Source organism: Oryctolagus cuniculus, chromosome 1 (genome assembly GCF_964237555.1).
Source record: "Oryctolagus cuniculus chromosome 1, mOryCun1.1, whole genome shotgun sequence".
In the NCBI taxonomy this organism is placed as follows: Eukaryota; Metazoa; Chordata; class Mammalia; order Lagomorpha; family Leporidae; genus Oryctolagus; species Oryctolagus cuniculus.
The window spans coordinates 113,382,117-113,395,620 of record NC_091432.1 but is presented as its reverse complement, the minus strand read 5'-3'; the positions used below and the strand labels follow the sequence as shown (position 1 = coordinate 113,395,620).

The following is a 13,504-nucleotide window of genomic DNA, read 5'->3' as shown; positions in this document are numbered from 1 at the left end:
GCTGGCAATTGTTGGACTTCCTTTAAGTTCATCACTCTAAGCCCTGCTTCCCAATTCCAACGGCATCCGCCCCCATGGGTCTGCGTCCAAATTCCCCTCTATAAGGATACGCATTATTGGATTAGGATCCGCTCTAGCCAATATGACCTCTTCTTTAAATCATTGCTGATGGGGCTGGCGTTGTGGCCCAGTGGGTTAAGCCATAGCCTCCAACACTGGCATCCCAGAGTAGAGTGCCAGTTCGAGTCCTGAATATTTTGCTACGGTGCCTGTTAAGGCAGCGGAATCTGGTCCAAGACATTGGGTCCCTGCTGCCCACCTGGAAGGCTCCTGGCTTCATCCTGGACCAGCCCTGACCATTGTGACCTTTTGGGGGAGTGAACCAGCAGATAGAAGCTCTCTTTCTATGCCTGTCTCTCTCTGCCTTTCTCTGTCACTCTGTCAAATAAATAAATCCTTTTAACAAAAAATAGGCCGGCAAAGACTCTCTGTCCAGACAAGGTCGCCTTCACAGGTCCTGAGGATTAGGACTCCAACATCTCTTTTTTGGGGAGGACACCATGCAACCCGTAACAACATCCCACATCACAGGGCCCTGCTGGAGTCTCTAGCACACAGGAGGTGCTCAATGAATAGGAACTACGGACACTTTTGAAGTGTCAATTGAAAAAATTAAAAATTCAGTTGAAAAAGAATGAGCAAGAGGAGGCTGGCTTGGCGAGTTCAGGTGCCCCTAATTCTAGCAAACGCAGACACATCAGCGATTGCACCGACAGCCACCGCACCCTCACATTTCTGTCTGTCTCAGGCTGGGGACTTCGAGGTTTGGATGATGATGCCTCTTCTTCCACGTCATTTAGCCATCTGTCCCAAGCTGGGCAACATCCATCCGTCCATGATGGGCACCCAGGCCTGGCAAAGGACAAGGCCGAACTGAGCAGCTGAGCAGGCTGCCTGGAGAAACCAGAGCCACTGACAGCTGCCAATGACAGGAGCCAGGCTGCGGCTGCGGAGGCAGCACTTCTCCTTCTTCTGGATCTGGGACGTGCAGCCTGGGAAGGCGTCACCTCTTCAGCAGGCCCATGGGGTGACCTCTTGGTCCCTCCCCTGTTGGGCCATCTCATGGTGCCAGGTTAGAGACTGGAGTACCCACTGGCAGCTGAGTGATGGACACCGACAGTGACTTGTGTCCCAGAGCAGTGGGGAAATGCATGTGAGAGATGTGCGCTTGCAGCCAGGTTGGATGAACAGAGGAAAGGAAAGCTCTGGCGGTCCAGTAAGGTAAAGCAGGTGTAGACAGCAGCTATGGGGTGGAGGGGTGACGACTATCCACTTGGTGGATGAGACCCAGACAGGGCTCCTCTGCCCCGTACCCTACTCCAGCCAATACGCTTAGAGGTCATGTCTACCCTCGGCTGCCTGTTGTGTGCTCCCGCAGATTCACTGGACGCTCACTGTAGCCAACCTTGCCAGAGAACTCTGGTTTTTTAGGAAACGCCAAAAGAAAAGGAGGCAGGCCAGATTATCCACACTGCCTTTACCAGAACAATCCAGGGCGAAGGAAGTCTACGATGTCTCATCAGACGCACTGCTGGGAGTGAACACAGCTGCACCTGGGAGCCGGTGCGGTCCTTGAGAAAGCTGGGGTGACAGCGCCCCCCAGAGGAAGCAGAGTGACGATGGGGCCGATCACCGATGCACTGCGCACCAAGCCCCAAACCATCATTCTCCGCCGTCGCTACTCAGTGAGGCACAAGCAATTTTTACTGGAAAACCCACAAGTGCGATTTTCCCCCCACCCCTCCTGTTTGCAAGTTCCTGCAGCTGATCTGGGAAAAAATAGCCCAGCACATTTGCATTTAAGTCCTGAAATCTAAATATTTCTGTGAATCATTCATTATTACTATGTAACTCAGTGTTTGCATGCAAATAACTTTAATGACATAAATGCTTATAAAATAAGTCTCTTACCATATGAACCCGGTAAAGAATGCTAATTCCCAGAGTCATGAATGGCTTCGAGAAATCAATCACTTTCTCCCGCTCAGCTGTGATGGTGAGGCCGGCCACAGCCAGATCTGCTTTCTGGAAGAAACAGAGAGAGCTGGTCAGTGGGGTGGCCACGTGAGATGGGCACCGGGACCCGTGACCAGAGGCTGCCAGTGCCAAAGAGATGTGGGTCTGGGCTGGCTTCACAGCTCAGGGAGTGACTCCTCTGATAACGGCACATCCGAGATGTGAGCAATCATGAAATGACAGAAGACACAGGTATCAAAGCTATCCCCCATGTCTGTTTTTGATTAGACTGCTCTAAATACATAAATAATTCTGAATCCAGGGGATCGATCAGTCTCCAGCTGTCTCAAGGTGAGACTCTGGGAGGGGGAAACTGGTAGGTAAGGAGGCTCCTAGATTCTCCAATTTGAGTAGTTTTTATTTAACGTATTAATTTCTTCAGTCAATAAAATTTCACGGAGTGCCTCTGCTGTGTGAGAGATTGCACCCAGTGAGGCTGTGGGTAAGAATGCTGGCAGCACAGGCATTAGGAGCAGTCCAGTGCAACCCCGTTTGTTTCACATTGAGGAAATGGAAGACAAGACAGGGAGCACAGAGCCCAACAGCACAGAGCTCCTCCTTGCTGGAGTCGGGCCTCCCAGATCTCTGGTCGCTTACGTTGCTGTCCAGGGCAAAATTCAGGTGCCACGAGCAAGACCGAGAGACAAGTCTAGCCCTTGTAAAGCAAGATCACCAGCATTTGTTCTGAAGAGTTTCCCTCCTGTCTCTTTGCTCCCAGATTGCATCTCAAGCACCCACTTCTATAGTGAACGTCCTGCCTCAATGAAGCCCTCTGGAAGGGGGACGCATAGAATCCCTCAGTACCCTGCACAGTCAGGAAGTTCTTCTTTCGGTCTAATTTGGATCCATCCTGTTGAAGGCGAGCCCATTCCTGCTGGTCTGCTCTGGTGTCCCTGGGGCAGTGGGGAAGCCCAGAGCTGGCGCTCAGTTCTAGTCCACGCTCTGCAGTGACTACTACACTACCCCACCTAGGCTGGTCACTTCACTTCTCTACGCTTCCTCGGCCTTATCCACAAACCAAGACACAGAGAGCGTGCCAGGCCCTTCTCAGCAATTCTCTAACAGCACTTCACAAGACGCAGTCTGGGCCGCCTGCCTTCGAATCGCCTGCCAGCACAGCTGACACGGGAAGGCTCGGGGCTCACCCCAGACTCCTGGATCAGACTCTGCCAGTAGGCAGCAGGAATCCGTGTACAGAGCAAGGTGCCCACGTGATTCGAACACAGTGCTATGATTTAAGAACCACGCTTGTAACCCAGACTGGCTCCAGCAAATTACATTCCAGCTCCCTTGGCTCCTTCTAATGCTAGTAGATCTGTTGATGGAAAAGATAAAGAAAGAAATGAGGAACAGTGAGGTGTCCTACCTTGTACAGACAGGTCAGCCACACACATGCACACAGATACACACACATACACGCACACACATACACGTGACTCTTCCCAGGGAGACAGATACCCTGGCCATCGTCTCACACAAAAGACAACTATGATTTGTGCACGGGAAGGCAAATCTACCGGCCAAGCTAAGTTTCTTCCACACCCCAACCCCAATGAGCATCCCAGCTGCTAAAGTGGTCACATGACCCAGCACAGGTTAACAAACTCAAGGGCTTGACGAAGCGAGGCATACGTACACGAACCTGTGCAGATGCAAGAAATGCGGAACAAGTGGACAATGCGAAAGGCTCATTCTGTGTTTTCCCAGCAGGGTGCTGATTACTGCTGTCAAGCGAATCAAGCCTTGGCTTACAGAGTGGGGTCTGATGACGGATTGGCGGCGCCTTCCTTTGGGGACTCTCACTTCCAGAATCTCAGCTCCCCAGCATCGCGGACACTGACTTAGCCTCGGCTTGCGAGTGTGAACGCAAAGTAACAGACATCAACTACAAATGTCCTGCGGCTACTGTGCCTCTATCCTGACTGGGGCCCGAGACTTGCAGCAAGGGAGCAAGAGCTAAATGAGTTGGAATCCAGGAAGTGAAGTAAAGATTAGGAAAACTAAAGCTGATACAATGGGCACGAGGTACACACGGCATCTAGTACTTTCTCTGCTTTTTTAAAATCCAAATCAGTGAACCAAACTCTATGTCCCTGTCTTCATGTTTCCTTTCCACATGCCCGCTGTCCTCCAGAAAGGGTAACCTTTGGATTAAAACGTGGAAAATAATTTCACAAGTCTACAGAAGTTGGCTGACAATGACTTTATGCCAAACAATTCCATACGTCCCTACAGAGAGAAAGCTAGGTGTGGACAGCAGCCTGTGTTCAGTGCCGCCGACGCTGTTTCCTGAATACAGCTAGCGTGGCCACACGCAGGGACGTGGCGTGCCTGTCTGCTCACAGACAGGCACTTTCCTGAGCCGGGTCTGCAGGGAACCTGCCCACTCAGCACCCCCTGCCTTGTTTGTCTTTGTCCCCAATCAAGAGTAAGCTGGGGGCAGAGGAGGCAGAGAAGGAGACGGGAGAGGGCAGTGACAAGCGGCTTTGCGGTGGTGTTTTTAATGTTTAATTGACTCCGTATAGAAGAGTGATTATCTGCCTGAGCTCCATTGCACCCTGGGGTCTCGGCACAATCAGATTATTCCAAAAGATGCGCCTTCATTTTCTTTTACCTTAGTTAAAAAGACATTACGCTCCAAGGCAGCTTTCAGATGAGGAGATAATGTGCCATGAAACCACACCAACAAGGAAGGGGGCTGGCACTGCCGAAATGCCTGACCTTGCGGGCGCCGGAGGCCGAGACGGGTGTGGCTGTGATTGCGGCTCATCCAAGGCCTCCTGCTCCTCTGGCCGCTGGTCTGGCCACTTGCTCCCCAGGGGAAAGAGCAGTGGACAAGACATCAAAAACCAGTTCCTGCTACAGCTGGGCCGCAGGCTCACCATGACCTTAGGCCAGGTCCCGGTCTCTCTGGAATGCTCTGCTCAACTCTGAAAGGAAGGGGCTCCCCGTGATGCTCTCTAAGCTCCTTCCCGGCTGTCAAATCCCAGGCTTGGCTTTGCCAGGCTGTAAGAGGTCTAGTGCTGTTTAATGGCCCCGCTTTGCTGGGCAGTCAGCAGGTTCAAATGCGTCGGAGGGGTGGAAGAGAAGAAGCTGGTAGGAGACGCCAGCTTACTCTGTCAGCAAAGAGACGAGCTGACAGGGACCCAAGGCGGGGACATTTTACTTTAGGGGTGGAAATCCAGAAAAGTCGGGACGGTGCAACCCCCACTTGAGGAGAGTAGGTCTGACCTTGAACCTGGGGAGCTGGAAAACCAGGAAAGATTAGGACCCCCAGAGCCCCAGGCAGGGTCTGTTGGAGGAAGAGAAGGACGGGAACGGCAGGGCGGCAGGGACCCCCTGGGTGCACCTGTGCCCAGGTGTGCCGAGGCGTGGGGGTGCACAGGCACACGGGGTGTATAAATGCATCCCTCCCTGAGACATGCCTCTCTCCTCACCCCGCTTCTGATAGGCAGTGCTCTTTGAAGAGCTTTGTGCTCTGCCTCTGAGAGATCCCCTCTTTTATCTCCTGGATGTTTGTGGAATCTACAAGGAGGACAGGCGGGGAGCCAGCCTGGAGGTGACTTCCAAAACACACTCTCCGTCGCCTCGTGGAGTTTAAGAGGGGTCATGCAGCCGCCACCACCGCTATCAAAGCCAGAAGGCTTGGCGCGGCCACCGCTCTTCTCCTGGGACTTGGGGCCTGGCTGGGAGGGAGGCAGCTTTGTCTCAACAGGGCTCTGGTCTGACAGCGGCTTCACCAGAGAGCCCGAGGGAGGGATCTGAGGGCAGCACCGGGTCCCAGGCAGGCTCTGAAGCAGACCAAGCCTTTGACGGTCTCCCTAGTTGATCTTTCAGACAGCTGCTGCCCCCTTTTGGACAGAATTCTCTCCCTCCTGCACGGCAGTGCCTCCTCTACCTGGCTGTCCTCCCTCACACACAACACAGCCTGATAAAGAGACCGCCTCTGCCTCTCGCTTGCCATGGACCACACATTCACCTTCTCCGGGACTCAATTTTCTCAGCTGGAAAATGGGCCAGTGCACGTCTGTGAATGTTATGTGAGAGATGATGGGTGTGTAAGAGCTTTCTCAGCCATGTAAACTGTAGAGTGTGGCCACAGCAATGAAAGCTACTTAAGGCGGTGGCTGAGATGCAGCCTCCAGTGTGAGCCAGGCCTGGCTGGGCTCCGTCACCTACTTCCTTGCTGTTTGAACTTAGGCGAGTCATTTAAAGCCCTCTCAAGGGGGCGGCACTGTGGCGTAGCAGGTAAAGCCACTGCCTGTAACACCAGCATCCCATATGGGCACCCATTCCTATCCTGGCTGCTCCACTCCCCATCCAGCTCCTTGCTGATGGCCTGGCAAAAGCAACAGAAGATGGCCAAGTGCTTGGTCCCCTGCCACCCATGTGGGAGACCTGGTTGAGGTTCCTGGCTTCGGTCTAGCCCAGCCCTGGCCATTGTGGCCATCTGGGGAGTGGACAGCTCTCTCTCTCTCTCTCTCTCTCTGTAACCCTTTCAAGTGAATAAATACATCATTATTTTTTTTAAAAAAGAAGGCTTTCTCAGTTTGCTCATCTACAAAGTGGAGTAGTACTTGCACCTACCCCTAGAATTGCCGAAAATGAGACAAAAAATTCCGGGCACAGGGTTTGGTTCACAAGCATCTGCTGTTGCAACGGCAGTGGTGCTGGTATGATGATGAACCTGACCTTGAGGATAATCTCACCAAGGGCCCCTGGAGACAGATCTTGGCCCCAGTTGTGTTTTGGCCATGGCAGAGATGGGCTAGCTTGTTTTATCTGCAGCGCTCACTGCTCCCAGAGGCCCCTGGGCACTTGGCTCCCGGTGGGCTTGCCCAGGTGACCTGACACACACACACAGCTGTGCTGCCACCATGCATGTCCATAGTGTGACTGTCTGTAGACTCAGGTGAGGACCCCACCCCCTCCCCCGCCAGGCCACAGGTCACCCCATGCTTTGGAAAACACAAGGAACAAACTCGTTGCAGTGTCTTTCCCGTTAAGTCATTCTCCCCCGGGAGAGTGGGCTAAGAAGGGCTCCCGGTGCCTCTGAGTCCTCCCTCGGGTCCTCCGTGCTGTCTCTCATCAGCTTCCCCACTCTTCTTGCCCAGCTTTGCCACCCAGCCTTCTCTGCTGCCACAGCCCCCAGCTCCCCACCCCTGGCGGGGGTGGGGCGCAGCTGCCCTGCAGGGCCTCCATTGCAAGCCAGGGCCCCCCATGCTTAGTTTCACCTGCTGCTTGGGCCCCTCGTGCCTCCCACTTCCTGCTGTCATTTATTTAACTCCGTAATTGTGTCACTTAACTCCGGAAAGCTTTGGGAGGCTATAGTTGAAATGAGAAAACGCCACTCAGAATAAGACTCTACTGAGCATTCCTGGGAACCTTCATGCCCAGGTAATTGTCTCCGGAGAGCTCCTGTATATAGAGAAGGCTTACAGAATTCCAAGCAAGGCCAGGCCGGAGGCTGTGAAAATGGGATCCGGCATTATCCATTAACACCGGAGAGGGAGGTGCACCGAGGCCGGCAGGCAAGGCTTTTCTGAGACAGGTGACAGGTAACAGGCTCTGGCCAAGGGTGACAGGTGAGCTCACTCGGTCACCCAGTGAGTACTGTGTCACTAAGTCCGCCCTTAGAAGCGAAGTCTCTGGCCCCTCCCTGACTACTGACTCCTGTTCAAGGCTCAGTGTGACCTCACTGCTTTCTGGCCTTCCACTCATGCTATGGGATGGGACTCAACAATGAACAAGAGCTTGCAGTCCAGTGCACGAAGCACAGTCTCCAAGCTGTCAAAACGTTTCACTTTTAATGCCCCTTGTGCGAAGTGCTGTAAGAGAGAGTCACGGCCAGCCCCAAAGGCAGGGCTTTGGGAGGGTAGGAGGTCTGCAGGGGCTTTCCTGAGATGAGGCCGTCACCTGAGCAGGAGTTATCTGTTAGAGGACCTGCGGGAGCATTCTTAGTGGGAGGGACAGCATGTGTCAAGGCCCTGGAGCAGGAGGAAGCTTGGTGAGTCTCAGGAGCTGGAAGAAGCCCAGGGAGGGGCTGACGCCGTGGCTCACTTGGTTAATCCTCCACCTGCGGCGCCGGCATCCCATATGGGTGCTGGGTTCTAGTCCCGGCAGCTCCTCTTCCAGTCCAGCTCTCTGCTGTGGCCTGGGAAGGCAGTGGAGGATGGCCCAAGCACTTGGGCCCTGCACCCACATGGGAGACCAGGAAGAAGCACCTGGCTCCTGGCTTCGGATCAGCACAGTGCGCCGACAACCATAGCAGCCATTTGGGGGGGGGGGGGCGGTGAACCAACAGAAGGAAGATCTTTCTCTCTGTCTCTCGCTCTCACTGTCTGTAACTCTGTCAAATAAAAAATAAATAAATAAAAATAAAAGAAGCCCGGGGAGTGTGCTGGAAGACGAGGCTGGGGCAGGGGGGCAGTCAGACATCTGAAGAGCGCTCCAAAGGCCCAAGAGCATTTTAATCCACAGCCAACCTACAGGCTCGGATTAGTGACGGTGCAGCTAGCGCCAGAGCCCTCCTGTGTGTCAGGCACTGAGCCAAGCTTTACCTGGATCCTGTCACTCAGCCGCCACAACCCCTCCCCTTGCGCAGGTTGCCTTCGTAGCTCTATTTTATAGACTAAGACACTGAGGCACAAAACGATGAAGCAACTTGCCTAAGCTTTAACAGCCAAGTGGCAGAGCTGGGATTCCAACGCGGGCGGTTAGGTTTGGAAGGCTGTGTCCTGGACTGGCGACAGATGCAGCTGGCTCTAGGAAGAGAGGCAAGCCGTACCAGCCTCGCACTCACCCCCACTTCCTTGCGTGCGTGCCTCTGCACACTGGGCCACCTGGCCTCTAGCCCACGTCGTTCCAGCCATGGTCAGCACTGACCCCCCAGGTACAGTTGGCCATGGGGGCCTGTCCAGTCCTTATCTTGCTGGTTCTCCTCGCCAGCTCCCTCCCAGCCCTCCTAACGAGGCCAGAGTCAAGGTCACAGCTCATTCTCTCTACCTGGTCAGTCTTGGGACTACACTGCCAGGGGTCACTGGGACTTAATCAGACCGGGTTGCAGTTCTAGCCCTGCCAATTAATTACAGTGTGACCCTGGGTCAGCATGGTATCTGCGCCAAGCTAGGTCCTGTCATCTGTAAAATGGGAATAGCTCAGGGCTATCATGAGGATAAATGAACTCATCCATGTAACGCACAAAGCACACTACCTGGCATACAGTAAGTGCTCAATAAATGATTATTAATACTACATGTCAGGGGCCGGCACCATGGCTCAATAGGCTAATCCTCCACCTTGCGGCGCCGGCACACTGGGTTCTAGTCCTGGTTGGGGCACCGGATTCTGTCCCGGTTGCCCCTCTTCCAGGCCAGCTCTCTGCTGTGGCCAGGGAGTGCAGTGGAGGATGGCCCAAGTCCTTGGGCCCTGCACCTGCATGGGAGACCAGGAGAAGCACCTGGCTCCTGGCTTCGGATCAGCGTGGTGCGCCAGCTGCAGCGGCCATTGGGGGGTGAACGAATGGAAAAGGAAGACCTTTTTCTCTGTCTCTCTCTCTCTCACTGTCTACTCTGCCTGTCAAAAAAAAAATACTACATGTCAGGAAAAGTTAATATTATATTTAATAATGAATAATAATTAATTGAACATTAACAATATGTTTCTAGCAAAATTTGCTCCATGAAACTATATCCATCGTCCTCTTAAGAAATGACCCACTACTCATTGCCCAGAAGTCCAGCCTGGGAGCCGGGCCCTGGCGGCCTGCTCACTCCCGTGCATACAACCCCGAAAGTAGAAGCCAGGACGTTCTTCCAGGTCTCCCATATGGGTGCAGGGGCCCAAGCACTTGGGCCATCATCCGCTGCTTTCCCAGGCCATTAGCAGGGAGCTGGATTGGGAGAGGAGCAGCCGGGACACAAACTGGCACCCATGTGGGATGCCAGCACTGCAGGCAGTGGCTTAACCCACTGTGCCACAATGTGGGCCCCCGCATGCATATCTTATTTATTAACTAGATGATAAGTTTCCTGAAGCAGAAACCAAGTCTTTCAAATACCTGTCAGCACTGTGAGCTGTCACTAGCTCTGTTTTATACACAAAGCACCTAAGGCCCAGAGAGCTAGTAATTTGCTCAAACCCACACAGCCAGGACCCAGAGAAAGCCACACACACACGGATCCTCAAGACGATGCACTTTGTACTGCTGCACTGTTCGTGCGACTTTCCCGGCGTGGGCACACCGTAAGACCCTAACACACAACCAGCGCAGCCCGGCCTGGCCTCCTTAATAACAGCCTGCTCTCGAGCCGCTTCCTGCTGGCAACAGAATCAGGCTGATTCCTGACAGAGGCCTGTGCGCGGGAGGGAGTGCCGTCAGGAAGCCGGACCATTAGGAACCAGATTCAGGTCCGGCCCTGGTTGGACACCAGCGTCACCAGGCAGCCTAAGGCAGACTGGAAGCCTAGACTGCCACTAGAGGGCTCCCTTCTCCCCTTACCCGGCCCCCGGACCCTTTAACACCTTGGACGGCGTCACTTGGGGCGCCCAAGTGGAGAAGGATGTGGGCCCTGCTCCTGCGTTAGGGAGCTGTCAGCGGAGGGGGTGGTAATTACATCCAGGCAGAGGTGGGGACATGGACCGGCTCCGAGGAGCTGCTGCCCTCTCCCATCCCCCAGTCCTTGCGAGCTGCAGTATAGCAGACTGGCATCTGCGTCGTCGCAGCCCATTTCCAATTAGATTATCTGCTCACTTGTTGTCTTCTGATCGATTTCCCTGCTGCCAGCCTTTCCCCCTCGCCCTCCCGCCCCCAGCTCCCGAGATGCCCAGGGACCGCACTGTGACTCACTGGGGTCACCGAGCCACGCGGTGGTGGCTCACGCCCACTCCGGGCTCCTGCGTGCATGGGCAGGAGTCACCCCTCAGACTGCGCATCACACACCCCAGGAAGGCGCACACCTGCTTCCCTGCCACATGAGTCAGGCTGCCTGCCCACTCCACCCGCCGCCGTGGGCGGAGCCCAGGGGGAAACTCTTTGGGGTCGCGTAGCACCTGCAAAATGTGTGGAACACCGGATGTCAACCCCACCACGTCTCCCTTCTCTCAGAACCAGGCTATAGGGACAGAGCTATGGGAATAGCAAATAGCACCGACTTAGTCAACTGTGCCCCCTTCCCACACACAATCAACCCAGCCTGCACCCCAAAACGCCTGCTTCCTGTTCAGCCCTGGGCGACTGCGCAGGTGGAGGAGCAGGGAGTCATTAGCATTCCTGGGGAAGCGGCCATGGCGCTCGTAGGTCCAAGTGCTCCCTGGTGCTATTTCTCGAGGTGACAGTCTGTTCTCAGGGTCGGATGGATTTCTTTATAGAGTTAAATTAAAATCCCATGAAATATTTAGTTGGCTCAGCACAGGGCTGTGTTATTGGCCTGTGAGGACAGATTCCAGAAAGGAACCGGAGCTAAGGGAAAGAAGGGCCTGGCAGTGCATTCGCCAGTGAGGTCGTGTGACCCAGAGGTCCGGCTGGGTCAGGGGGCCGAGTGGACACTGGTGACCTCTGATCACAGGCCCCCTTGTGCCCTGTGGGGGTCAGATGGACGCATGTCTGAATCCCAGCTCTGCTGAGCACATTACCCGAAATCCGAGCTTCAGGTTCTTCTCCTGGAAAATGGGCACAGGGCACAGTAGTGTTTTTCTTGGGATTGTAGTGGGAGTTCAATCTAGGAACCTGCGTCCACAGAGGTCGGGTGGAGGGCGCCTCTTCCCAGCGCCGGCAGGGGGCGCTCCGCAGAGGCGAAGGCAGACTGCGCCATTCTTCCCGGGACCCCCTCGGTCTTTAACGGTCTGGTGGTGATATCTGGTGAAACCTCTTCACAGCATCTTTACACAAATACACTCCTCAACGCACTTCTACAACGTTTGTGACACAGCTACGAACATGTCACGGTCGGTGGGTCGCGCCACGAAGGGAAGGTGTGCTGTCGCGGGAAGTGAGGTTCCTGTCGCAGGGCAGGGAACACGCAGATGCAAGGGTTCCCTTCTCTTAGCCTTGGGTGCGCGTGGTGCCCAGGAAAAGAACCGCAGGGACGTCTCGGTTTCCTGACCACACAGCCCCAAGGCGGCACGGCGCCCGGCCGGGGCTGCGGGAGGTGCCCTAGCCAGCCACCCGAGCCTTCGCGCCGCTTCTCCAACACAAGTCAGTCCACTTCTGCCTTGGATCTGCGTGTGGGCCCGTGCCTCTCCGTGAATGCTCTGCCGCTCAGATGCCAGCCTCTAGAGCGGCCCCCCTTCCCCCATCGCCCCCTGCCCTCGGGCTCCTTAGCCTGCTCTTGCCCTCACAGCAAGACTGGCCATCTAAAACGGTCTTAGTTGCCAGTTTACCCGTTGGTGTCTTAGAATGCAAACTCCGGGATGCAGGGACCTCTTTCTTGTCCACCCCAGCACCATGTCTCTCTAGAATCTAGAACAGAGCCCGGTGCATGGCAAATCCCTTGGATGGAGACACAGTTGAATGAATGAATGAATGAATGATCCAAGAAAGAAGAGCTCAATCAGGTGACTCCCTTACCCTCACTCTCCAGTGAGTAAGGGGCAATTTCGTGTTATGTCTAAGAGCACACGCACGGAGGCCGGCTCAGCCACCTGGCAGCTGTGTGATCTCTGGCAAGTTACTCAACCTCTCTGTGCCTCTCTGTTTCCGCTTCTGGAAAATGGGAGTAGTTATGCTACCTACTTTCTAGGCATGTTGTGAAGTTTAAATGAGTGACTGGAGGAAGGAAAGGAGCTTAGAACAGTGCCTTATGCACAGGAAATGTTAGCTAGCAACTGGCAGTATGAGTCTTGCAATTTAGAGGATTAACTTCAATTTCATTTTCTCAAACATTGTTTCAGAAAATCCAGCAGGTTTTGATGAAGACAGTGCGAGGAAATCCCATGGTCAGCACATCAAGGTACATTCTGTAGGCCATCACGTGTTTGTGTGGCTGAGACACACAAAAGTGACGGAAGGGAGACTCTGGGTGCAGGCAGGGCCTGATGCTGGCACGTGGCTTCCTCACGTCACTGCTGCCTCTGCCGTCCGGGTCACATCTGATTTCCAGAAGACTGACCGCCACTCCCATGCCAAAGGAAGGACAGAAATGGACTCCTGTCTGGGTTTCAGGAGGGTACATTCGCCATGATCCAAATGCCGCCTTGGTGGACCAAGCGTCCAAGTCACGTGGCAACACGGCCTCCTCAGGCCGGGTGCTGAGCGCCCACCTGTGTGTCCACTGCTTCTGCCCGTCGCCCATCCCTGCTGGCTGCCGAAAATGTGGCTGCAGGTCCCGGATGCAGCATGGGGCGCTGACACTGAGCGATGCTAACTGGCCCTCCTGGGAATGAAGCTGGCAGTGCACCGACCTTACAGGCAGGGGCTCGCACTGACCCA

The 13,504-nt window shown here is 54.6% G+C and overlaps 1 protein-coding gene across 4 annotated transcripts in view; it reads right to left on the bottom strand.

Moving 5' to 3' along the window:
• Positions 1-13,504, bottom strand: part of GRIK4 (glutamate ionotropic receptor kainate type subunit 4) — a 435,012-nt gene that overhangs the window by 42,950 nt on the left and 378,558 nt on the right. For all 4 annotated transcript variants that reach the window (XM_051819416.2, XM_051819403.2, XM_051819421.2 and 1 more), the window contains one exon: positions 1,972-2,085. In XM_051819416.2, the coding sequence (XP_051675376.1) occupies positions 1,972-2,085 (114 nt within the window). The remainder of the gene's footprint in view (positions 1-1,971; positions 2,086-13,504) is intronic.